Raw genomic sequence first — 24,846 nt, 5'->3', positions numbered from 1 at the left:
ACCCCTCTCCTGCCCCTGGCCCTGTGGCTGCTCCCCTGCCAGCCAGGCTGGCCCAGGCCACGGCTGCGCCCCACTGGGCCCCTAGCACAAATACTGCCCCGCTTCCCAACCAGGGTGGTCTCTCCTCCCTCTCCCACCTCTTTCTGCCCAGTATTTACTGGAAACATGTTTGCTTGGAGGGGAGGGTTAATCCTTTTTCACACAGAGCTCCAGTCCTTTTTCCCAGGAAACTTGTTCCTGAAATCATATTTTATTGCAGATAAATAAAACTGCTAAAATCATGCTCAGAAAGTGAAGTAGCAGGGTTTTGTGGCTCTACTCTTTCCCCTGTGTGGTCGTTGTCTGCTCCAGAGAGTTGCTGCTAGTGGTTAGCATCCCTTGTCAAACCAGTGGCTCTCAGAGTTAGCCCATGTCCCTGTCTTCATAAGGAAGAGCCTTTGAAACTATTTCACCTTGCTTCTATTATTTCTGCCATCCCAGCATCTGTTAAGACTTTTCAAATGAGCTGAATTCTGTTTTCAGGGTATGCTAACTACTGCCTCTAGCTGCCTCTAGGTAAAAATCAAGGCAACAATATTTGCTAATAATACAAAGTTGTTTCTGGATAGTTAAAAACAAACCTCTGCTTTAAAGAAATGCAGATATACTTTACTAGACCGCCTGACCAGAAAGCAAAATGGCAGGTCAAATTCAATGTAGAGGAAGTGGTGTTCAAAGTGAAACCAAATCCTGTCTTCACAGATGATAGACTGAGCTGGCTAAGATTACTGCTCAGGACTGATTTCTTTTTAATTGTAATACATAGCTCACTAAATATCAACTCAGTGCTTCACAGACAATCAAAATTCGGCTAACATTCTATAAATTATTACAAGGAAATAGAGAACAAAATCATGTCAGTTTGCCATTGTAGCAAACCGTGATTCAGCTGCACCTTCAATGCACTGCAGATTGGCCATACCCTTCTCCCCCACTTCCGCTTGCGAGGGCGAAAACTCATGGACTCCACACAATTCAATATGAATTCAAGTGAAGCCATTTATTACAGAAACAAGCTTCCTTATATATGCAGTTATTTCCTGATCACACGTCCACGTTCCAGGCATGCATTAGCTGATTGGATATTGTCCATGTTCACGAGCTGTCCACGCACCCGAGTCTCACTACTCATAGGTCTGTTGATTTACATCTTGTTGAGGCCCTGAGGCCTCACTCCCACAGCTGGTGCTGTTTTTCAGCCTTTGAGCTGGCCTTCAGATTCCTTTGGCTAGTTCAGAAATAAATCTCCATCTAATAGAAACCCATCCACACAACAACCTCAAGAAAATCCCTCAGATCTCCCAGATCCCCTCATGCCAAAAAAATGATACCTGAATCTGAGAGAATAGTTCAGGTAGCAACATGGATTTAAAAAATGAAAAAAAATAGAGGTGCATACGTCAGACAAGGAAAGACTAAATATGTTAGGGGCTCCTCAGTCTGGAAAAGAAGGGGATTTGATGAAGGTGTACAAAATCATGAGTGGACAGAGAGACCAGGGAGGGAGCCATTGTTTTATCTCTTCCCATTCCAGAACTTAGGGGCATCAAATGGGATGGTGTCAGGTTTGAATGAAGGTTATGCACATGTGCTATTCAATATATTTGGATGTTAAAATACCTGCATGGGTTAAAACCAAAACCAGACAAATTTACAGAATAAATACATCAGCTGGTGTTAGATGCAAAAGAAATCACTGAAATGCAGATTCATGGGGTGTGAGTGTGCTCCTGAGCTTCCTCAGTCCCCATGCTTCTCCCCAGTGATCCACTGTAACCAAGAGCTGGCCAGACTAACTTAACCTTCAGCCTGATTTCAGTCTTGCTGGGTTTATGTCCTTTATGGTTTAATGTCTTCATGTTATACGGCTTCATAACAACAAAGTAAAGTTTCCTCCAGACCGAGGCAAGCATTTCAGTTAGTGGCATGATTTCCTCCTCGGCAGCAGCTCAGTGCTGAGCACGGCACGTCTGTTGTGAGTCTGGTAGCCACTGACACCAGCACTGCCTACTCTGGCACTTCTGTGCCATCTACTCAGCTGCCCAAAGGGCTGCAAAGGCCCTTTGGAATGTTTAAATGACCCCAAAAGTTGATTGAAAATAATGTGCGTTCTCACAGAGTTTGGACAAGCCATTGTGTTTCCACCTGCTTGATTCCTGCAGCCCCAGGGTACGGCTTGGAGTGATACAGGCAGCAATCACACCTTGTTGTCTCATCTACACTGGCCAGTACAAAAATAAGGCTGGGTCAGCGGGAAACAGCATTTGCCTGAGCCCACGGTGAGGTTCTGGCTTCGTGGTCAACCTCTATGCCATGATAATGCCCAAAAAGAATCAGTGCAGTATAATTACAGCATTCAAAATCTGATCAGGATCAATTCATATTGTTGATGCACCCAGTGAGGCAAGAGAGCTCCTCATTCATGAAAGAGGTGGATGATTTTGACCCTAAAATCCCAGGTGAGTGGTTGTGGCAGGGAAGATGACAGTGACCACCAGCACCCTGGCCAGCTGCACATCTGGATGTCACCAAGCATGTGATGACCACAAACTACCACACTGCCTACATCACCTCAGAGAGCTTCAGCTACATGGCTACAAGCAAGCAAAGAAGCTTCCACTTCCTTAATTCTGACTGCCAGTTTACCTCATCTAGACTTAGACAAGACAAACCTTATCTAGGAGGCTGGTCAAGCTCCCTCAGGGCACAAAAGAAACCTATGGATTCTGTGAGCAAATATTTTCACAGGCAGCTCAGTCTTCCAAGCCCAGGAATCCCTTCCACATATTTTTCTTCATTATGCAAGCCTTTTCCATCACTTTTCCACTTCATGCTATTTCACAGAATCACAGAACATTAGGGATTGGAAGGGACCTCAAAAGATCATCTAGTCCAATCCCCCTGCCGGAGCAGGAACACCTAGATGAGGTTACACAGGAATGTGTCCAGGTGGGTTTTGAATGTCTCCAGGGAAGGAGACTCCACAACCCCCCTGGACAGCCTTGTTCCAGTGTTCTGTCACCCTCACAGAGAAGTTTCTTCTCATATTTAAGTGGAACCTTCTGTGTTCCATTTTGCACCCATTGCTCCTTGTCCTGTAATTGGTTGCCACTGAGAAGAGCCTGGCTCCATGCTCGTGACACTCAACCTTTGCATATTTCTAAACATTAATGAGGTCACTCCTCAGCCTCCTCCAAGCTAAAGAGACTCAGCTCCCTCAGCCTTTCCTCATAAGGGAGATGCTCCACTCTCTTAATCACCTTTGTTGCCCTGTGCTGGACTCTCTCCAGCAGTTCCCTGTCCTTGAACTGAGGGGCCCAGAACTGGACACAATATTCCAGATGTGGTCTCGCTAGGGCAGAGTAGAGGGGAAGGAGACCCTCTCTTGACCTACTAACCATCCCCCTTCTAATCCACCCCAGGATGCCATTGGCCTTCCTGGCCACTGGGGCACAGTGCTGGCTCATGGTCATCCTGCTGTCCACCAGGACCCCCAGGTCCCTTTCCCCTACACTGCTCTCTAAAAGGTCATTCTCCAACTTATACTGGAACCTGGGGTTGTTCCTACTCAGATGCAAGACTCTACACTTTCCCTTGTTATATTTGATTTATATTTTTATATTTACTAAGTTTCTGCTGGCTTAGGAGTGGATTTATTTTTCTGGGCTACAAAGCTGCCACTTCCTTCTATGGAGGACGGAGTCCAAAGTCTGGTTCCTGGCAAACTGTACTCTGGTAGCTGGAGCTTCAGTGGAAACCACTTGCTGGGTCATTGCTATGTGTGCACTGGCTAATTTGCTGTAATGAATTAAAAACAATAAAATTACATTCAAAAAATAAAATTATTATAGTTGAATTTTCTTCAATAAGAGAGCAAGCCATATTGTGTTGCTAACAATAAGGCAGAGAGGTGCCATCAGCTTGTGCAGCGGGTGTGGCAGCTTGTGCAGCGGGGTGCAGAGAGCACTTGTTGCTTGTCATTCCCTCCGACTTATTGCCAGGTTCCAGTATAGGTTGGGAAATTACATATTAGAGAGCAGTGTAGGGGAATGGGACCTGGGGGTCCTGGTGGACAGCAGGATGACCATGAGCCAGCACTGTGCCCTTGTGGCCAGGAGGGCCAATGGCATCCTCGGGTGTATTACAAGGGGGGTGGTCAGTAGATAGAGAGAGGTCCTCCTTCCCCTCTACTCCGCCCTGGTGAGACCCCATCTGGAATATTGTGTCCATTTCTGGGCCCCTCAGTTCAAGAAGGACAGGGAACTGCTGGAGAGGGTCCAGCATAGGGCAACAAAGATGATTAAGGGCATGGAGCACCTCCCTTATGAAGAAAGGCTGAGGGAGCTGGGTCTCTTTAGTTTGGAGAAGAGGAGACTGAGGGGTGACCTTATTAATGTTTATAAATACATAAAGGGTGAGTGCCACGAGGATGGAGCCAGGCTCTTCTCAGTGGCAACCAATTATAGGACAAGGGGTAATGGGATCAAGCTGGAACACAAGAGGTTCCACTTAAATTTGAGAAAGAACTTCTTCTCAGTGAGGGTGACAGAGCACTGGAACAGGCTGCCCAGGGAGGTTGTGGAGTCTCCTTCCCTGGAGACATTCAAAGCCCGCCTGGACACATTCCTGTGCAACCTCACCTAGGCGTTCCTGCTCCAGCAGGGGGATTAGACTAGATGATCTTTTGAGGTCCTTTCCAATCCCAAACATACTGTGATACTGTGATACTGTGATAAAAATCTATACACAGTTCTGGGTGGTTTTCTCACATTTTAGTCACACTTTGGACCTGTTGCCTCACTCAAAAGCTTCACTAAAAAGATAATAAGGTTCAACACATTGTTAGTTACAATGCATGTGTGGACAAATACAGACTATTTTTATAGCTACAAAGATAGGTCTTTGCTGTTTTGATATTGATTACCGGTTTCCACTGTGGTGTCCACTTGACTGTGAGACTGTGCAGTGAGCCTGCGCTCTTCTGTTTCCTCTAAGGAGGGCAGCTGTTATGCCTCACTGCACCACCACCACCAACAGAAAGTGAAAGCTCTGCAAGCTACTCTAAGCTGTGGGACCTTCAGGACACTTCTCTTTCTCTTTCCCTTCTGACTGGGATTTTGCTCTCCTCAAGGTAAGAAGAGGCAGAAAATGGAGAAGTTACGTGAGATGCTGGATATCTGCATCCGTCACCAGACCGTTCTGGGTTACAGCCTTGTGTCCCTACTGACGGTTGCCAGCGAGCACATCTTCTCATCTGTGCTGTTCAGGTGTCCCTGCAGTTCTTGGAACATGCTGTATGGCTCCGTCTTCCTCCTAGTGCCTGCCCTCATCCTCTTTCTGCTTGGCTTCATGGTGCACGCCAGGACGTGGCACCTGCTGACGGGAATCTGCCCTCGGGAGAAGCGATGCAGGTCTGGCCCCCGGGAAACCTCCACCCGCTGCTGCCCCGTGCTGATGCAGGTGGCAGCCAGAGCTGCGGTGGCCCCTCTCACCTGGGTTGCGGTGGCCCTGTTCAGAGCCAGCTTCTACGAGTGTGCGGCCAGTGGGAGCAGCCTGTTAAAGAACCTGGTGTGCAGGGAGAAAGGAGGAGAAGCCTGCCAGGAGCTGCTGTTCCAAATACCCTGCAATGAGAAGTTATCAGAGAAGATACCGGGTGAACTTCAGGCACAGTCCCAGGTAAAGCCCCACTGCTCTTTACCCTACTGGCTTCAGCCCTGGCTGCTCAATGTATGGTGGTGCCTGTAAACAGTCCTTCTCTCTCACGCTATATAATTCCAGAAGTCTTTAGCAAAAAAAACCCCCACACTAAAAGATTGGTAGTGAGTGTATATTTGTGCTATTTCCTGGTTTTGCATGTTTGCCACTTACAAAACCTCTTCCAAAGCTTGGCAGGGAACCAGGCTAGAGACCAGGACTTTCCACAGCAAGTTTTCAATTTATTTAACTTAGACACGGTGCGAGTTCTTCTCTTTTTCCTCTGAATACTTCAAATTTTTGTAAGTATGCATTAGCTGAGGGGAAGCTGAGGTCATGAAAAGAGAGGAAATGGGTGTCTCTTTGCAACAGAGAGCTGGCAAGTGAAACAAATAAGGACAGCTTGTTTGACTATGAATCTGAACACTTGAACATATTATTAATTTCATAGTTGTATTCTACAAGATTAGTTAAAATAACTACCTGTCTTGTTAAAGTGTTCTTGTGCTGAAGGAAAGCAGAGTGGTCAAAAAAAAAGCATATGTGGGTGGATCTTTTTTGTTTGAACTGAAATGAAACCCCAAAATTTTGGCAGCACTCCAGTTTTGTTTTAGGTTTATTTGGTTGTCATGTTAACTGCAGTAGAAAAATCAGATTTTATCAGTTTTCCGCAGGAAAATAGGAAGGGTGGTCAATGGGGTGAAGATTATAAGATATTATAATGCCTCAGATTTTTATAAATTCCTGTTCAATACAAATGCTTATTAAAACAAAAAGTGTTTACATTTGTTAAATATTTAGCATGCTGCTCCTCCAAGAAATAGGCTGAAAAGGGGCAAACTTTTTCCATTGAATTCAGATAGGCTAAGAAAGGAGCAAAATCAAGGAAGACTGACTGCTACAGAAATTACAACGAAATGTAAAAGAAACAAACCTGTCAAACAAAACCAGAAAAAATGTGAGAACATTTTTATTACTGACCATAATTTTCAATATCTGATCTGCTTTCAAAAATATTAAGAAACAAAAAGAAAACAAACTCATTTTTCTTCAGCACTCAATGTTTTTCACTCAAAAAGAAAAATAAGATCAGCCTGAGATGAAAGGGGATGCTGTGAGACCTCCGCCTGGAGCTTCCAGCTAAGTACCACTGGGTACTGGAGGGACCAGCATTCACTAGGACACCTGCTTTAGGTGGGCCTTCTGAGACTTATCTAGGGATGTTAAAATTATGTACAAAACAAGAATGAATTTCCATATTCAGTAGTCAAATCTGTGTCCTGCCTACAAAGCATACAAACACAACTGTTCCTGTGGTCTGTGGCAACTGGCTCTTTTTTGCAGGCTCATACATCAGGGAGAGCAATTATTTTCCAAGAGCAGATAAAACACGGTCAGCAGGAGCTCTAATTTGCAGTGCCTGAGGAGGACAGGGTGATTCTGAACCCTGTGTACCATAAATCTGACCACAACTGCAGATACTGCCCATCAGTATCTTGCCTTGCAAGCTGAGAAAGCTGGATATAACAGACGAAAGAACTTCACCGTCTCTTTCTTGGTATTCATCCTTAATTCAACAAGCTCAGGGGTGCAGAAGCTCTGTCAGACTGACTGAATTGTGTGCATGGGATCTTCCCGCAGTGATCGGAGTGTTCCAGGTGCTCCAGGGAGCCTTTGCTTACAGTGTTCGTGTCTGCTTCAATGTTATGCTCTATACTCCTACATGTGGCCATGCAAACTCACTGTTAACCTCTCTGTTTCTTTTCCAAGCTGTTAGGATGGCTCGTGATCACCATCACAGTGACCGGGTATCTGATTGCAACATGTGTCAGCCACTGTAGGTCCCCAGTTAGCTATCTTCAGCTCAAATTCCAGAAAATTTACTGGCAAAAAGAATGGGAGCTCTTTGAGATCAAGGCTAAAGAGCATGCAACCAGGCTGGCAGAAATAAATACAAACTCCTTTTTTGAAGGCACTAACCAAGAACCGATTGGGACTCCCAGCAATGAAGACTGGTGGAAGATTTCATCCTTGTATACCTTCAGCTCACAAGAGCATTATTACAGCACGCTACACAAGTATGTCAAAACAAAAAAAGGCAACAGTGTCAGATCCAGGGAGGGAGATCAGAATCCTTCTGGTTTAGAACTTGTGGATGAAACAAATGAAAGCAATTTGGACTTTTAATGAAACAAAACCTTTGCAACGCTGGCAATCTTTTAACCCTACTGATATAAGAAGAGTCTTATTCTGTGCTCTTATTGAATTCTGCATGAATTGCATGTCAAAGCTAACAGTTGTAACCCTCAGCAGATTTGTTTTTAAATACACTGTATTACTGTTGCTTAAGTACATTTAAATAAATACATCTGTCATGATGAGAGTGTTCATATATTGTTGTTCATGAAGAAGAGTCACATGTGTAAAATAATAAGCAGCCACAAAGATGTCAGCACATTCTATGTCAAATTATTACCAAACACCCTACCAGCATTTGGTGGCTGGAGTGACAATACCAAACCTTCATACCTGGCAGTATCAAAAAGACAAAAAAAGAATTGAGGTTTTGATCAGAAATTCAGCTTAGTTCATTAGCTCTCACTTGACACTATATCTTTCAGTGGAGTTTAGAGCAAGCTCTAGACTAAAACACTTACCTACAATCAATTAGTTTCTCCACACAAAGACTGTATCTTTTAAAATCTGGGAAGCAAGTAGCATTTTGGAGCTATATGTGCATAACAAAGGAGTCCATCGGAATTACCTCAGCTGCCCATCAGTTTGAATAGATAAGCAAAAAGATTCCAGCCATTTTAACCCTTATGTGCTCAGCAGTTTTAGGTAAAAACGGTGAAATTAAAAACTACCATGGTGGAGAATTTTATTTACCACTGCCTGATCTTGATCACCTTCTGCAACAGGTCTTCTTAATTGGCTCTATTGCTCATTTCCTGTAATTGCAAAGCTCTTTAATGGAAAAAAAATAGGCATCTGAATGCTGCAGGGAAAACATACCATCATTAAACTTCCTGTTTATATTTCATTAATATTTTTTATATTTTTTTCTAAAAACTGCATAATTATTATGTTGGGGGGTTGTTTGATTTGTTGGTTTTATTGGTTTTGTGTGTGTGTCTGTGTTTGGGTTTTGTTGGTTGGTTGGTTTTGTTGGTTTTTCTGGTTTTGGTTTTGTTGGGGGGGGAAGGGTTTTGTTTTGTTTGTTTGTTTGTTTGTTTGTTTTAACATAGAATACTATATATAGGGGGTTGTCCCTGGCATCAGTACCGAAGCTACACCTGGATGTTCCTGCCACATACGCTATTTTACTTGACCCAGTGAAACAAAAAAATAAACTTAACAGCAGAGTCAATTATACTGTTAAGCAGTATTCTTTTATTGACAGTGCTGGGGAGCTCTGGGGATCATCCTCCATAAGGGCTCCAAAGACTGGATGCTCTTGCATTGCTTATATTAATATAATTATTACATATGCATTACAATTTTTGAAAATTTTGAGATACAGTACATCTACATTAAGAAATAATTGATTATGTTAGTTATAATTGTTTAGTTTCTTACTTACGTCTATTAATTATCAGTTAAATATAAACTAAGCACTCTGCTTCGAAACAATGTATCACTTAATCTTCTGTCTCCGTCTTGTCATGCAGAAGGATCTAAAACCTGAAAAATATCCCCTCAATTTGCAGGCGGTCAGAAGGCATTTATCATGTCAATTGGTTAATGATGGCTACGTCTTTTATAACTTAATCACAGTATACATTAATTTGGCAGCTTCTCTTCACCAGAATAGAGCCTGAGTGCAAATTAGCATGCTCTGAGGGGTTAAGCTTATGCATAACATGGCAGTATAGGTGAACATTTATAGCACAGCTACATACTTAAGGACATTACAATCTTATCAAAGAAGATCTAATCATAAGAAAGAAAGATGCCAGTTTTGAGTGAAGAATGATACAGTTATTCTTTTTCTCTGAAAAGCTTGTTTTAGAGAGCATTTTAAAGAGATGAGTCAGATTGTTTGGTCCAGCTGTCCTTTCACTCCTCCCAGAAATCTTCTCTTTCTAGACAGTGAGCTCCAACTTGGAAACTATTCAGACAGACAAGAATCCCATAAAGTTGTTTGTTACAGCCATTTTCCAAGGAGGAAGGAAAAGCCTATTTTAACTAGCTGAATATAGCAAGTTTGGAAGCTTCTTATTATGGACTGAAAATACAATACATAAAGGGAAAACAAGATTTAATTCTGTTTGTAGAAAAGTATTTTGAAAAGCATTCATTTTGTCACAGAGTCACTGACTTGTTCAGTGCTCTTTTCAAGATACTTGATGATAATAGAGTAACAAATGTCCATTTTGTTACTTGCACCTCCAGGAAGCACGTCTCAGTTAAAAATGTTCCATTTTATCTCTCGTCTTGAAGACTTCATTTGTTCATTGATGTCTAGAGAAAGATAAATCTACACTGGAATGTTGTAAATGGGAAGGAAACAATGTCCTGGTCCCACTGAGGTCAGTGCCAAAACATTTCTTGAAGCAGCGGGGCCAGGCTTTACCTTAGATATATCATAAAATAGACCGAATGTCTCTAGGAACAAGCTATGTCCTATTTCCTGAAGAGAAGTTGCAGTGAAAACTCTCTCAGAATTTGCGTTAATCCTCTCAGCTGTGTCTGAGTGGGCTTTCACCACTTTCCACTCTTGGTCACAACTGCCAGGGTCTAATTACCAAAGCTGCTCATTACCTCAGCTTTGCAGGGAAGACACAGAGCTGGCACATCTAACTAAAATCAATGAGTAAATGCTTCAAATGGGACTGCAATACATATCTTCAAGTTTGCTGGCAATGACAGTAGCCCATTTTTCACAGGTGGAGTGTCTTTTGGGGGAATGAAATTATGTCTGTGTATAAGGACAGAAGGAGGTTAGGCTTTGTTTGGTTTTTTGTTTTTTTTATGTTGAAATTTTGATTTCTCCTCACCTGTATTTAACACTCATATCTGTATGTAATTCCATTTGTAACAAAAGAAATTTCAAGGAGAAGCTTCGGCACACTTGTGAGTGCTCTGTTAGCCAACTTCAAGCAAAGGGCCTGCACTTAAACAAAACACTGAGGAATAGTTCTGTGAATATGTTCACAAGCAAAAACTTGTATGTGCCTAAGATAGCTAATGTCAGCAACTAATGGTAATGTAGTGTGGGTCACTATTTTTTCTACTGTTTATCACTGGTTTTCTACCTAGCATTTGTTTTCTCCATCTTTAGAAAACAATGGACAAGGTAACCCAGTGTACGAAGCAAACACAAAACAACAGCAAAATGTGTGTGGACCACATCTGCCCAGCACAGAGCTGAGCCAAGAGGAGTGATCACTGCAGGACCACAAGCGGGAGATGACATGAGTATGAACTCGCACCCACTCTCATCTGGCAGCCTCCTGTTGCCTCTTGGCTTGATCTCTCACCTGTGCTGCCTTGACTGGCTCAGGCATTTCTGCTCTATGTTCATTTGCACAGTGGAAATACATCCTTCAAAACTTACCATGTCCAAGTAGAAGTAATGATTTCCTTGGGCTGTTTATTCTGAAATAAGGAAACCTAAATGAACAGCTTTGATGTCATACACAGGGCACCACTGCAAGTGTTTGGAACAGAAGGAAGGAGAGGAAGCCTTGGCCACATCAAAGCCAGGCTGGCAAAACTGCAACAGCCCCAGGATGATATTAATGGTCCTTGCTGTAAAAATGTTGTAATATCCAGCCCTGACTTTGCTAGTTAATGCCTGCAGGCAGAAACTCTTTAATAGGCTCTGAATACACAGCAGTTAGCCTATGAGTCTACTGCACCAGAGTTTTAAGTAAGAGAATTGTATCTTTTGAAGTAAGGGCAGTATATGTTATTCACTTTCCAGACAATATTAAAAAGAAGGGAATATTTGGTTGGTAGGATGTTGCTGAAAAAAAGAGGAAAAGTGGCCATTGCCTTGTAAGGAACCTTTTTGTGGTCAGCCAAAGTCACCACATGTCCATTTCAGCCAGCTGGGCACCACCAGCAGAAACCCCACTGAGGGCTCCTGCACAGGCAGTGAAATCAGGCAGACTCCGTAAGGCCCTTCACTCCTGAAAAAGGAAGAAAAAAACACAAACCAAACAAGACCAAAATAAAAAAAAAATAAAAAAAAAGGAAAAGAAAACTTGTTACTTGTTGTTACATGTTGTAACTGGTTATTTGTAGCACATAACAGCATGTTCGGCTGAGCCCCAGGCTGGGTAATTAATAGCTCAGTTTTTGTTCTGTAGGAAGTTGTTCTCTTAAAACCTCAATACACTGTGCCACCAGCGTGCAGCACTATTAAGACAAACAAAAAAAAAGAAATATTACCAAGAGGATTGTACAGCTCTGGTGGGAGTGGATCCTGTTGTCCCCAGGGTAAGAGGTGCCCCTGACTTAGAAAGATTAAGAGGTAAATAGACTGAGGTAAAAGTAGGAGATCAGAATACAAGTCACAGTGATAAAATCAGAGTGAACTCTGGGCGTCACTGAATTGAACTGAGGGTTTGTATTTCGGTTTAAAAGGAGTGCTTTGGAGAGAAGAAGGTGAGCTGACTTTGTGGCTAGGGTACTGCACTGGGGTTTGGGATACAGGGTTTTCTTCCACCCTTACCCAGATACCTTGTGTTACACCAAACAACATTAAGCCTTTCCCATAACTCAGGTCTCTGTGAGGCTGCTATTTCCATACTTCCCAGTTGCATTGTGGTAACAGAAGTTCGCTGCCAAGTGGAAGATGTTCAAGGGTTGGTGACGAAGGCTGAATTAGAGCAAACACAAGAACCAGCAAACCAGTTGTGTGGCAATCTCTGAATTTTTATTCAAGTTTCCTTAGATGAACTACAGATCAACAGTGACTACACATTAAATATGCTGTGCCTTGCTCAGTGTGGTCATAAGGTCAGAGCTCTTGAAGAGAAGATTGACATGAAAAGGCCCATAGCTTGAAGCAACACAAGCACAGCTGCAGTCGTCAGAGTGTGGCAGCCTGACATACGCATGGGGCTGAAAAGGCGTGACAGCAAAGCTGCATGTGGGGCCTGAAAGAGCTGTAAGGAACTGGCTCCTGCCACCAGTGAAAAACCGCATCCCTCTCTGGTTTCAAAGGGAGCAGTATGTCTGGTGTGGAGGCCAATGCATGGCAAACCATTGCACATCAAAACAGGCACCAGATGGCGAGACACTGCATGCAGCAATCACGGTGCATTACTCCTAACCACAAACAGCCAGGGAAACAAAGCACTTCTTAGCAACCAGGCTTTTAAACATTACCAACAACAAAATGGGAAAAGGTGATCATGCTTAGCTGAAAGCAGTTGGTGTCTGAATGAATATTTTGCATCCAGTGTGCACTAAATACCAAAAAAACCCCTCCATTGCGCTCAAGGGAATGGTTATGTGAGAAGGGAGGGCAGGCCATTCGATCTTTTATATTGATGTCTGTGTCATGACAATTAAGATGGCTCTCGCCCTGCTATGCCCCTCTTGTTTGCTGCCCAGCTCTCTTCACCTTTCAAAGCTGTGACTGGTGCAGCTGGCTCAGGAAAGCCATTTTTACCCTTCATATCTTCTTCAGAAACAAAAGACGCAAAATATCCCTCAGCAAGGGTTTCTCCAAGTATTTTTTTCATTTATTTCTTTTGTGCTTTCTGTCTTCAGCCTTCCTTAAAAATGTAATTCCTATTTCTGTCACAGCATCGCCCTTCAGCCTGTCCTGGAGGAAAGTAACTTCTGCTGCTAAGTGAACCTAGAAAGAAGCAAGTCTGATCAGTTAAGCAAAGCAATGCCCAATTTCTCCGTCTCCTCTATCATAATCAGCTTTTTCTCTCCTACCACAAGGGCACCCCTCTTCTCAGGTTTCACGAGAAACAGATTTCTAGATAGTTTTTAAAATATCTTTCCCAACTAAGTTAATTAAAAGGAAGTTTATATACACTGGAATTTGTATAATACATTAATCCTTCATTCCAGTGCTTTGTTTTCTTCTGAGAACCAAAATTGTGTACTTGATAGTTTTGTGATCACAAAATTTCCTGTTCACATACTAATACTTACGAAATAATACTTTGGTTAATTAGTCTTATATTAGATACTATAATTCTTAGACTGATGTACATACACAATACTTGTACAGCTTTTGTTTTCTTGAAATCTAAGATACATGACAAATTAGATATTGACAGAAACATAAAGCAGCCTAAAAGTTATCTTCCAGAAAATGCCACAGAAGCTCTACAACTCAGTGAATTTCAATTGATGCCATTAATACATTCTTTTGTAAAAGTCTTAAACTTAAGAACAAAATTTGGAGTGCCATCTGATACACTTCTGATGCTTTTGTTTTAACATTATACTCATCTACACCTTGTTCCCTCTTTCAGTAGGTGCTGCAGTAACCTGAGAATATTATTTACCTTCACATATTTGGAGAGAATCAGGGATGGTTATTACTGGTTGTACCTATGCAGGAAAACGAGACAAGCTCGGGGAGCAGTGGAGGAGTCAAGCACGTCCTCCTGGCTCTCCACAATCCCCATCACCTGGTTCCCCAGCCCCACCTGGCTTTTGCACCTGAGTCAGCTACTGAAGAGCAAAGCAGGGACAGTGTGGAGGTGGGCCAGCCTGTTTGCTTCTCTGCCTCAGGATCCAGGATCAGTCTGGCCCTCTTTTATTTAGATACAGACATTAAATCCAAGAGAGAGATTAAACACTAGGAAATTTCCTTCATTTATCGGAGCAAGTGGTTTTGCTTTCCTGCACCTCTGCATATTAACATAGAATGAAGAAAACAGGTGTTCACTTCCTTACCATTTCCAAAGCACCTCGAATCACCCCACAGAGGAGGTTACAGTAGCAAAGTGATGCTCGTTCTGCTGGCAGCTCCTCCACAAAATCCACTAGTGGGTTTTTGTCCAGGATTAAGGAGAATTCATTTCCTGCGGCACTACTGCAGCTCACACTAGGGGTGACCCCAAGGTACATCTTGAAAGCAACCTGCAAAAGGATGAAATTGCTGCCTCAGTATGTTGTGCACAAAACAGAGGAGAAGCTTTATGATGCAGCATCCTATAGACCAGTTTTACCTTAGGAAAATGGGGGAAGGGTCATAAAGCCTAGAAGTCAAACTACATTTGTTTCTTCTGTGATCAGCTTGAGCCAGAGATGCAAATCTGGAGCTATGTGATATTCCAGGAAGTGCAGTAAGGTCACTTATTCCCCCTTTGATGTCCCCAGATAAACAGCATATGAAGTAGTTTTACTGTCATCTGTCTCTTTTCAGCTGTGTCACCCTTCTCTGGGACCATTAGCCTCTTTATTAGGTCCTTCACTACATTGCTGGCAACTTTGATAATCACAGCTCAAGAATTCCTGCAACTGGTGAGGGTGTGCTCTCATTCTGATCTCCATCTGCAGTCATAAAAAAAAACCCCCAACAATCCACCAAGAAAAAGATTGCCAAGACTGTAAATGTATTTGATTACACAGAGCATTGCGTGCTTCTACTGCTGATGAATGTTACCGTAAATGAGCAACATCTGCTCTGTTAGCAGAAGGGTCCCCTGTGAGCACATTTGTCCAGACAGTGACATCACGGCGTTATCTGGGCAGTGCGCAGGCAGCTGGCTGTGCTTTGTCTGCAGAGCTCTCCCCTGCTACACTGCTGCAGACTGCTGCGACTGAAGATAAAAGTGTCTCGATTTTTACCTCTTTAGTGAGTATGAAACATGGAGGGTTTCCAAACAATCCTGAAATTCTTTATGAACAAGAAAACTGCTTTAGGTTACAGTTTTATGGCACTGCTGACAATGGGAGGGGAACGTGTGTTTTCTCTTGTTGCTTTCCGATGCCCCTGCAGCAATGAAAACTTCAGGTACGGTTTGGTATTTCTCTTCTCTCCAGCTCTTGTTTTGCTAGTTATTGGATATTTCTTAAATGGCAAGACCTGGAAACTCTTTACAGGCTGCTGGGTGAACCCTAGAAAAATATTCCCCAGAGGGAATACCTGCCATTTCTTTTACGTCTTTGGACAAATCACCCTAAATGCTCTGGTAGCCCCAGTGATGTGGCTTTCTGTGGCTTTGCTCAATGGAACGTTTTACGAATGTGCCATGAGTGGCTTGGAAAATCCTGACTACTTACAGGCAGTTTGCCACAGGAAATCTGAGAAGTGCTTTGAAGAACTACACAAGGTAGCCTGTGACAAAAGCTCCATGTCCTTTTCAGAGAGTGATGAACTGAAACGAACGCTTCAAGCACAGTCCCAGGTAAGAAAAACAAATATAGAGCATTACACAGTTTGTACTGCTGCTGTGATCTAGCTGTGGAAGATCCTGATGTCAGAGGATGAGATAAAACCATTGGTTTCACATAAACAAAGTTCTGGCATGATGCAGCCTTACAAAATACAATCAATCCATCTTTTAGTTCAGTCTGAGCTGTGCCACAATTCCTGGGGGGGTCCCACTGACAGCAGGATCAATAAGACCAGATAATTGAAAGCTTTCTTCTGGGACGAAGATTGCACTAAAGAGAAAAACCTACTGCATTGTTTAGAAGGCTGAATTAACAGATGTCACCCCATTAAAGGGGCCTGTCCTATTAAAAAATCCATACCAGTCTCCTATTTTATATCATTATGATACTGTGATAATTTTTTTAGGTCATATTGGAAAATAAGATTTGTGACAGATTTGTGACTGCATACATAATGTATTTCTGTTTGCATTCTTCATGTTGATGATGCCAGATCAGAGTATGTTCTTGTCCTGCTCAGAGGAAGGAAGAAACACTGAAATAAAAGAAGCAGAACATGCAAAGCTGAGATCCTATTACATTTTACTACATTCATGTGATACAGTTCTGCTTGCTGCCTTGTAATGTAAATAAATTCAGAGTCAAAATATTAAATCAAAGGAAAAAGAAAAAAAAGGCTACAGAAAATGATGGAAAGATGATTGTCAGCAGGAAGCAAAAACACTTTGTGGAGCCAGCAAGTTTTTGTCAGACAATTGTGTCCATATGGAACCATTTCCTCCCTAAGAGCCAGTTTTATTTTCAAGTGAAGTCCTCCTACGAATAGGAATGGAATGCAGACAAATCCTGCACTGCAGACAAAGAAATTTATTTGAGAGTTTTAGAAGGAAATAATAAATACTGCTTAAGACTTTAGGCTGTATATATAGGAAACAGCAAAAGACCAGTGATTCAGTTTATAGCATGAGAATACTGCAAGCTGCAAGAAACTGAAAAGCTGCTAAAAAGAGCAGTTTCTCAAATATGCGTAGAAATCATCAGTCAGTACACAGCAGAAAAGACTGGAAAGATACAAGGAACTGAAGCTATTCTTCCATACCAGTCCCTAAGAATAATGGTTTATCAAGCTTCTCTGTTTTACAGATTCCCCTGAGGAATCTTTCTATATTCCATCAGCTAAATATAGATTTTTATTGGAAGTTGTTTTTTTTTGGTTTTTTTTGTTTTTTTTAATATAAGTGCAAGGGTTCACATGAAGAAGGTTGTAGCTCTCCATATTATAACCACTAAAGCACGGGAAATCAGTCCCAGTTCATATGGGTCTCCAAAACCTAGAAGATTTGTTCCACACTGGAATTTGTTCCACTGTTTAAAAACAAGGGGCTTTTTTTGGTGTTTTTGTTTTGCTTTGTTTTGTCATTATTGTCGTTTGGGTTTTTGGTGGTGGTGGTGGTTGGTTGGTTGTGGGTTTGTTTTGTTTTGTTTTGTCTTCTGTTTCGTTTTTTTTTTTTTCAAATGCTACACATTGCAGTGGAGTAGGTGGGTAAAACTATTGACTACGTCAGTGGCACTAGACATGAAAAAATCATGTTCACACCCCTGCTCTCCTTAAAGCAGAACATCCTACAATAACAATTTCAAGCACATTTTTCCACTCTGCTCCTACTCTAATCTTAGAAGTAGCTCTTTCTTTTAATATCTTCCTAACAGAATTCTGTCAAACTCTGAAGTTGCTGCAGAAAAAGCTGAGTTACACTGGAAAATTGTATTACCACAAACCCAATTTTTTCTTAAAATTCAGCAACTATTTCCAATTGGTGTGTGGATGAATTTGGCTCTCTTCCAGTGCCAACACAGACCTGCCAATGCACAGGCTGTTTCTTCTTTCTCATGCCCTATCCTCCCAGCATTCTCACAGGATTGGGCAAGAAGATAATTTTAAACAAGTTTTGGCATAAAGATGTTTTTCCACTACAAACGGCTGATTCTTAAAAGTCAAAAAAAGTTCACAAGAATAACTTAGATTTCACTGAACCTCCTGGTAAAAATAAAATGGTGAAAGCTTTTTAAATTTAAGCTTTTTATATTCTTGAAAGCTAGTTACTGCTGAAACAATTCTAGTTGTTGCTTCTTTTTTTTAAAATTAAAAATAAGTCTGAAAACACCACATCAAAAAAATGGTTACACATTAAAAGGTTTATTGATCTGGGACAAAAGTTACTTACACTTTTCACTTTTGTAGTTCATTGCAATTCAGAATTATGACTTAATCAAAATTTTTTGCTGGGTAATTTTATTTAACTCTTTCAGGAGACATAAAACCATCCAGAATCTAGTGACTGTGGTATTTTATTCTCCCTGTGCACTTTTCCCTGTGTGTGACAGAATTCAGTGAGCAATTCCAATACACTACACACCAGACGGTTACAGTTTTGCAATAAACTCTTAGCAATATCCTCTCTAAATTACCCAGACACTATCCCTGCTCTCAGGTCCACTCTGTTTTCTGTATAGCACTATTCAGCCACAATATTATTTGATTGATCATTTAGACTTCTCTTAGATTTTTCTTCATACACAGTGTTGTAGTTGAGGTCTGATTTGAGATCATGCATCCACTAACCTGAATTGCCATTGTGCTGGACATATCTCTCCAGCTGTTGTTATTTGAGTTCCCTTTGCTATAAAACAGAAGGGGGAGGCAGCCAGACTCTGGTATGAACTAAATTTTCTTAAGAGTTTTACCTTTCACTGTAGAAATCAAGCAGATTTTGCTTTCCTAAGAGCCATCAAAATGAGTGCTATTGAGAAGCCTCAATCCTGATGTTTCCTGCTTCCCTTTGGTCCCTATATGGACGCTCCATTAACATCAATACCAGGCACTGAATGCAAACCGGGACGGGACACCTGCAGCAGGGTCTCAAGAGGAGCGGTGTGTCCTCCGTACAAAGTGTGGTCGCCCTGTCCGACACTCCTGATTTCAGTAGCATTTTCACTCGGGCCTTTTTAACTTGAAACTAATTTATTTTTTTTTCCCAGATGTTAGGCTGGTGTGTGATAGTTACCACAGCTCTTCTCTCCCTGCTCACTACTTGCTGTGCCAGCTGCCAGTCAAAAGTCAGCCACCTCCAGCTGAAGTTCTGGAAGGTGTATGCGGAGAAGGAGAAGGAACAAATGGAGGAGATTTTCCAGCTGTATGCCACCAAGCTGAGCGAGCGAAACCTAAAGTGCTTTTTTGAGAACAAGGCACCAGACGCAATTCCCTTGCCAGCTTTTCAGGCATGGGAAGATGCTTCACAGCTCTACTCTTTCAGCAGTAGCAAACAGCATTATAGCACAATTCACAAGCTAGTTGAAGAAGGCCAGAAAGAAACCAATGAGGAGAGAGAGACAATGCTGGACTTTGTAGACAGAAAGGAAATACCATAGATCAAATATATTTTCAGCTGTTTTATATCTTGCTAATATGGCAAACTTCTAGCTGTTTCATCTCTATATTTTTTTCACAATTGACTCTTTATTCTTCAGCGTGTTCCCTCCCAGATACAAACTTGCTCCAAAAGGATGGAATGAAATTATTTCTGTACATCATGGAAAAGGCCGCAGTTGTCCATGGCACCTAGACTTCATGCTCTATCAATGTCGCTGGCTTGGGATCAAGAGCTGACAGCAAAGAGAGATGAATAATGACTTCTACAAGAAGGTTTTAACAATATCCTATGTAATGGGTGCTATAGTATGCTCATCCTATGTAAATCAAGAGACTATCATAAAGTAACACCATTTAAAAGGTATGAATATAATAATAGAAGATGTGTGTGGCTTTCCAACAGCCCACAGAAAGGAAAGGTTTTGCTTCCAGGTCATTTCCAGGTCATTGCACGTACAGCATTGTCCTGAGACACCAGCTGTCACTCAAGGCATCTCAGTGTCTTCAGACTCCTGTTGTACCCAGAATGCCATGGATGGTCACAGTGATCAGTCCTGGTCTTCTAGTCCCTGAGACATCTGCCTTGGACATGGGATAGTGACCTCCACTGACAGTGAGGTGCCAGGTGATTTTTTAGACCAGTCTTACAGCCAAAGGGTAGGGTACCAAGAACTTGAAATTACCAAATGCTTCAACATTGTTCTGTTTTTGTTAAAAAATAACATGCTGTTTTGAAACATAATCAGTTGTTGTTAGTGCTTTGTTACAATAATGAAAATGCATCACTGATATTTTGCCTTCATAGAGTACTTGGTATTATCTTCTCCCACTGAGAATTTCCCTTTGTATGGGCATAAAGCTCCTGTTTTGAGTGGGTTTTGAGAAGTGGGTGCAGAGCTACATAATATTGTTTGTACTGGGCCTGTGGCCAGTGTACAACAGAGGGCCTGGAAGGAAATTCCACATTTGAAAACGAGAAAATACTTTTGCAGCAGGCTGATTTTCACATTTCTGAATATCTTTGGAAACTTAGTGTCTGGAGTAAAAGTGACCAGTAGTCATCACAGGTGAGGCAACTGCATGATCGGTGATTCTGACAAGTGTATTTCACCCCAGAGCCCTGTGCTTTACCTCACCCACTTGGAATTCACACATGGCTCTAACATGGAGTGTCCTGAGTCTTTGCAAATAATGTCTAAAAGGAGAACAAAGTTTCTGCCAAGTTTCTTTCCTTGAGGCAACCGGGCAGGCTTTTATGCAGCATTTTGCTGCCAGTCTTCCTGAGTCTGCAAAGAATCATATTTTTGCTCTGCTTGAATCAGGCTCTTATCAGCAAACCAAGGTACTCTACCCAACTTGCTCAGACTCACTGTGCTTCTTCACCAGAAAAAAGCATCTACCTGCACCTACAGATCATTGCTATTTTTTAAAATAAAATCCAAGAGCTAACTCTAGTGCATGCTTAGAATTTTCTCCATGTATTTTGAAGAACTTATGTTCTTTAAGTAAGTGTTTTAATGCTTTTTATCTCAGCTGACCCACTTTACAGCAGAGTTAGAACATGTTACATACCTAAATGTACCTCCTGCAGTTAGTTGAAAGCACAGAAGTAACACTGCCAAAATTAAAGTCACAACAGCAGGCATGTCTGACATAATGTCTGGCACACACACATTTTTCGCCCCAGGTTCTTCTCCTGGTACAGCAACTGTCTAATTCCAGGGTACATGTTCCTTGTCTTTTGTCTGCTTTTCTCTATGAGAGATGCCCCAACACCTACTGCCCAGCCCCATCTCACCTCCTCCCTCCATGCAAGGGGAGAGAAGACACAACTTAACAAGATGTATCCACACTTGGGCCCATCTTCCCTTCCCAAAACCATCTTTCCACCTTCTTCTTCACTGGTACCACAGAAAACCGAAGTAGGGGTGCACAGGGGAGGACACTAAGTAGGTTAATGAGGTGATCAAGGAATATGGCAAATAAGAAAACTGATGTAAGGATGAGATCTCCACTGTGATATAAGCACTGTGACACAGAGGCAAAAGCATAGTTGGTAGAGCAGGGTTGTCAAACTCATTTTCACCGGGGGCCACATCAGCCTCGTGGTTGCCTTCAAAGGGTCGAATGTAATTTTAGGACCATATAAATGTAACTACTCCTACATTTATACAGTTCTAAAATTACATTCGGCCCTTTGAAGGCAACCACGAGGCTGATGTGGCCCCCGGTGAAAATGAGTTTGACTTCCCTGTAGTAGAGGGAAATATGGGAGCGGAGAGGGATTTTACTTGAGGCTTTTCGGCACCCTTTTCTTCCTCAGGAGAAAACTCAAAGCTCCTGAGTAGCCAGGACCATCTGAAACAGGAATGTTTCCCAGCTCGGCCTTCTCCTCTATTGCAGAGGTGCAAAACTGAGGTACATTTTCCTCTCCTCATCCTTGTCCTGCTTCATGCTCACAGGTAACTCATGTTGAGAGTGTCTGCACCTCCTAGAGCAGCTACTGAAAGCTTAGTGCTGCAACATGTGCCTGGCAGGAGCCAAAGCCTCTTACCGACTCTCATTCCCAGGACTGTGTTACTCTGTGTTGTCTTACCAAATGCCTGTGACTTAATATGATTACCATATGGATGCTGGAATACTTCTATAAAACCAGACAAAAATAAAGGCCAGCTTGACCCTAAGCTTTCAACTGGAATCTGGTATTGACAAATGTAACCCCTCCCTCAAGCAGCTGTTGCAAAAGCTGTTTTGATTAACATTGTCCCTGAATTAAAGTTCAGCAGCTACCCTGGCAGCTCAGAAAGAAGCAAAGATTATTGTCAACACTGTCCAAAACAAAACCAAATAAGCAAAAATAATCAAACAACAGAATCAACGTTTTCTCTTGGAAAATTTAGATTTTGCATTAATTCTGATGTCCATCAAAATATGAGTGCACAAATAAAAAGGAAACTTCTGTGCAATTCTAAGTGCTTTATCCCTCAGTTTACCATTTCTTCTCCTCCGTGAGAACACAACTTTCTTATCTAAATTATCTTAACTCTTTTTCTGCCACATATCTGCTCAGTCAAACTTCAAGTCTTTGTTATAAGAACAAAAACTAGCTAACCATGCTAGGCCCTCATACGCTTTCAATTTCGTTTCAGCTGTACTGTGCATTATGGTGTGACAAATCTGTCCAAACTCTATTGTTAACATTTCCTGTGCAAAAGAGAACTTGCACGGAAAGTATGAAAAAACAGTAGCTGATTTGCAACGGAGCACCAAATTAAGGCAAACTTGCAAAGCTATGAAGTGAAAATTGTGAAAAACTCTCAGCAGAAAAAAAAACAATGTAAGTACATAGATAAATAATTCAATTAATAGATACAAACATTTTTTAAATCTAGTCTATGACTAGATAGAAATTCCTGTAAAAATACCATACACAACTTCTCAGAGGGTAAAACAAAGGTATTTTCAATCTCTTTTTGTGACTCCACAGGACAGTGAAGTAAAACAAATGAGCAGTCTTGAAAGTTGCATCCATAATTCTGTATCATTCCTATCTATATGAAATGGAATAAAAAGAACATCTATTGAGACATGCACATAGGCTCACCATCAAAATGACACCCATGTAAAGCAACATTTCTCTTCTGAAAATGTTACTTGCAACTCCATGGGATTATATATTGTTTAATGACAAGAAATCTATGCAGTCAGAATTAAAAATGTACCACTGCCCTTTTTAAAAGTCTCAACCAGCATTCCATCTTTCTTAAGCAGTGAGAATAAAATTCATTAACATTTTGATGGTGCTCAAATACAGTCTAGACTTACTGAAATATTTAGGACGCCACTAACTTATCAGTCCCTTTATATACTACTGGGGACTTTTCACTACAAAAACTTGTATGCATAAGAAATGTTGTAAAGTAAGTGATAATACAGGCTTAAAAATATTGAAAATATAATTTCAAGTTACATAACAACAAGATTAATGAAGGACCGGAATTAGTCCACTTAGAGGATGAAAGGCAGGCAAAATAACATTTTTGCTAGCATACTTTTAATTCTTAGTACTTTTCCACAGCCAGCGTTTGAGAAGAAGAAGATACTTTAAAGGTCTTGCCATCTGTTGCTGATTCCGTGTACTCACAAACTTTTCTTTACTCTTTACAGCACAGCACTTCGTTTTTCAGTTTACTGCGTACTGCTCAGCACAGCAAACTGCTGTCTGCATTTCTCTCCTACTGCTGAAATCTGAAAAGCAACATTTAACAGCTTCATAAATTCTGCCAGCTTCTGTCAGACTTTCAAACTGGCCATATGTCAATATATAGGGACCTTGCATGGCACGGCCTCCCATGGGATGGGGAATCACATCTCTTGTCTTACACCTCTGCTCGGAGGTGACATGGTGGGATTGCCCCAGCTGTGTTGGTTCTCAAGGGCCTCTCTACAAGCAGCTGCAGAGACATAAATTTGCTGCACTCATGGGATACTGAGCTTCCACAGTAAAGCACATCTCTCCAGCCACCTTTTTTCAGCACAGGACACATCTTTAAGCACAGCACTCTATTAAGACAGCTGTGGAGCCCATAAGCCAGCTCACTGTGGAGCACAGGGTATGGCCTGGCTGCTTCCACCTGTAGCACACAGACAGCTCCTGGGGCATGGTGACATTGTGCTGCAGAAGGTAACTGTTCTAGGATTAGATCTAAAATGAGAAGCTGTTTATTTTTCGCATCTCTTTCAATCACATCAATGATGTCAAGGTCTTGTGAGGAGGAATTGAAGGAAAAATTAGTTATTATAAGATTAAAGAGCAAAATTATCACCATTGTTTCAAAAGTAATCCCCAGTTAGATCCAAATTCTGAACCCAGCCTCGGACACTACTTCTTCAACTGAGTTTTGCTCTTAATACCATTCTTCATTTGGTTTCTGTTTTCTTACCCAAATTTGCCAGTGAGCAGAAAGTCTACTTTCACATGGCCTATTCTATCTTTTTTTATTCTATCCCAACAGAGTCACAGCACAAACACGAGAAGTCAGCGAGCACCATGGGAACTCAGTGTAGAAGGACTCATTTTGGCTCACCATCAAAACTTGTTGGCCCTTCTCCAGTCCAGTATAAGCTCTCAGTAAATCCCAGACTTTGCAGTCTGAAACAGTGGTTGAAGTTTTAAGCTCTCAGTCACTGCCTTAGGTGCATCTTTCCTCTGGTATTTATTTCTTAATATGGCAAACTGGCTTAGTACTCCCCATTTCATGTGTTTTTGCTTTGCTTCATCTCTTTCCATTTCCACAGGGAACACCCACAGCCTGATCACAGGACTTCCTTGCTTTCCGCAGGACTGCAGGATAACAGCT

At 41.8% G+C, this 24,846-nt stretch overlaps 3 protein-coding genes across 6 annotated transcripts in view; 2 read left to right on the top strand and 1 right to left on the bottom strand.

Moving 5' to 3' along the window:
- The first annotated feature begins 5,079 nt into the window (after positions 1–5,079).
- LOC136100367 (calcium homeostasis modulator protein 6) lies at positions 5,080–8,074 on the top strand. The gene is made up of 2 exons (XM_065835376.2): positions 5,080–5,715; positions 7,504–8,074. Exons 1-2 carry the CDS (start codon positions 5,188–5,190, stop codon positions 7,918–7,920), a joined length of 945 nt encoding a protein of 314 aa, XP_065691448.1. The 5' UTR covers positions 5,080–5,187; the 3' UTR covers positions 7,921–8,074.
- Positions 8,075–12,636: 4,562 nt separating this feature from the next.
- Positions 12,637–24,846, bottom strand: part of TRAPPC3L (trafficking protein particle complex subunit 3L) — a 21,919-nt gene continuing 9,709 nt past the window's right edge. For both annotated transcript variants that reach the window (XM_065835100.2, XM_071806613.1), the window contains 2 exons: positions 14,611–14,796; positions 12,637–13,549 (listed from right to left, as the gene is read on the bottom strand). In XM_065835100.2, the coding sequence (XP_065691172.1) occupies positions 13,430–13,549; positions 14,611–14,796 (306 nt within the window). In that variant the 3' untranslated portion in view covers positions 12,637–13,429. The remainder of the gene's footprint in view (positions 13,550–14,610; positions 14,797–24,846) is intronic.
- On the top strand, positions 15,407–20,228 carry CALHM5 (calcium homeostasis modulator family member 5). Of its 3 annotated transcripts, none has more exons than XM_065834427.2 (3): positions 15,407–15,673; positions 15,959–16,067; positions 19,096–20,228. In XM_065834427.2, exons 1-3 carry the CDS (start codon positions 15,528–15,530, stop codon positions 19,483–19,485), a joined length of 645 nt encoding a protein of 214 aa, XP_065690499.1. In that variant the 5' UTR covers positions 15,407–15,527; the 3' UTR covers positions 19,486–20,228. The 3 variants fall into 3 exon arrangements, with proteins under 3 accessions (XP_065690499.1, XP_065690498.1, XP_065690500.1); XM_065834428.2 differs by having other exon boundaries at positions 15,583–15,673; positions 16,027–16,067; XM_065834426.2 differs by having other exon boundaries at positions 15,408–16,067.

This window comes from Patagioenas fasciata, chromosome 3 (genome assembly GCF_037038585.1).
Source record: "Patagioenas fasciata isolate bPatFas1 chromosome 3, bPatFas1.hap1, whole genome shotgun sequence".
Lineage (NCBI taxonomy): Eukaryota > Metazoa > Chordata > Aves > Columbiformes > Columbidae > Patagioenas > Patagioenas fasciata.
Note: the sequence above shows the minus strand (reverse complement) of the source record. Positions and strands in the feature narration are given on the sequence as shown.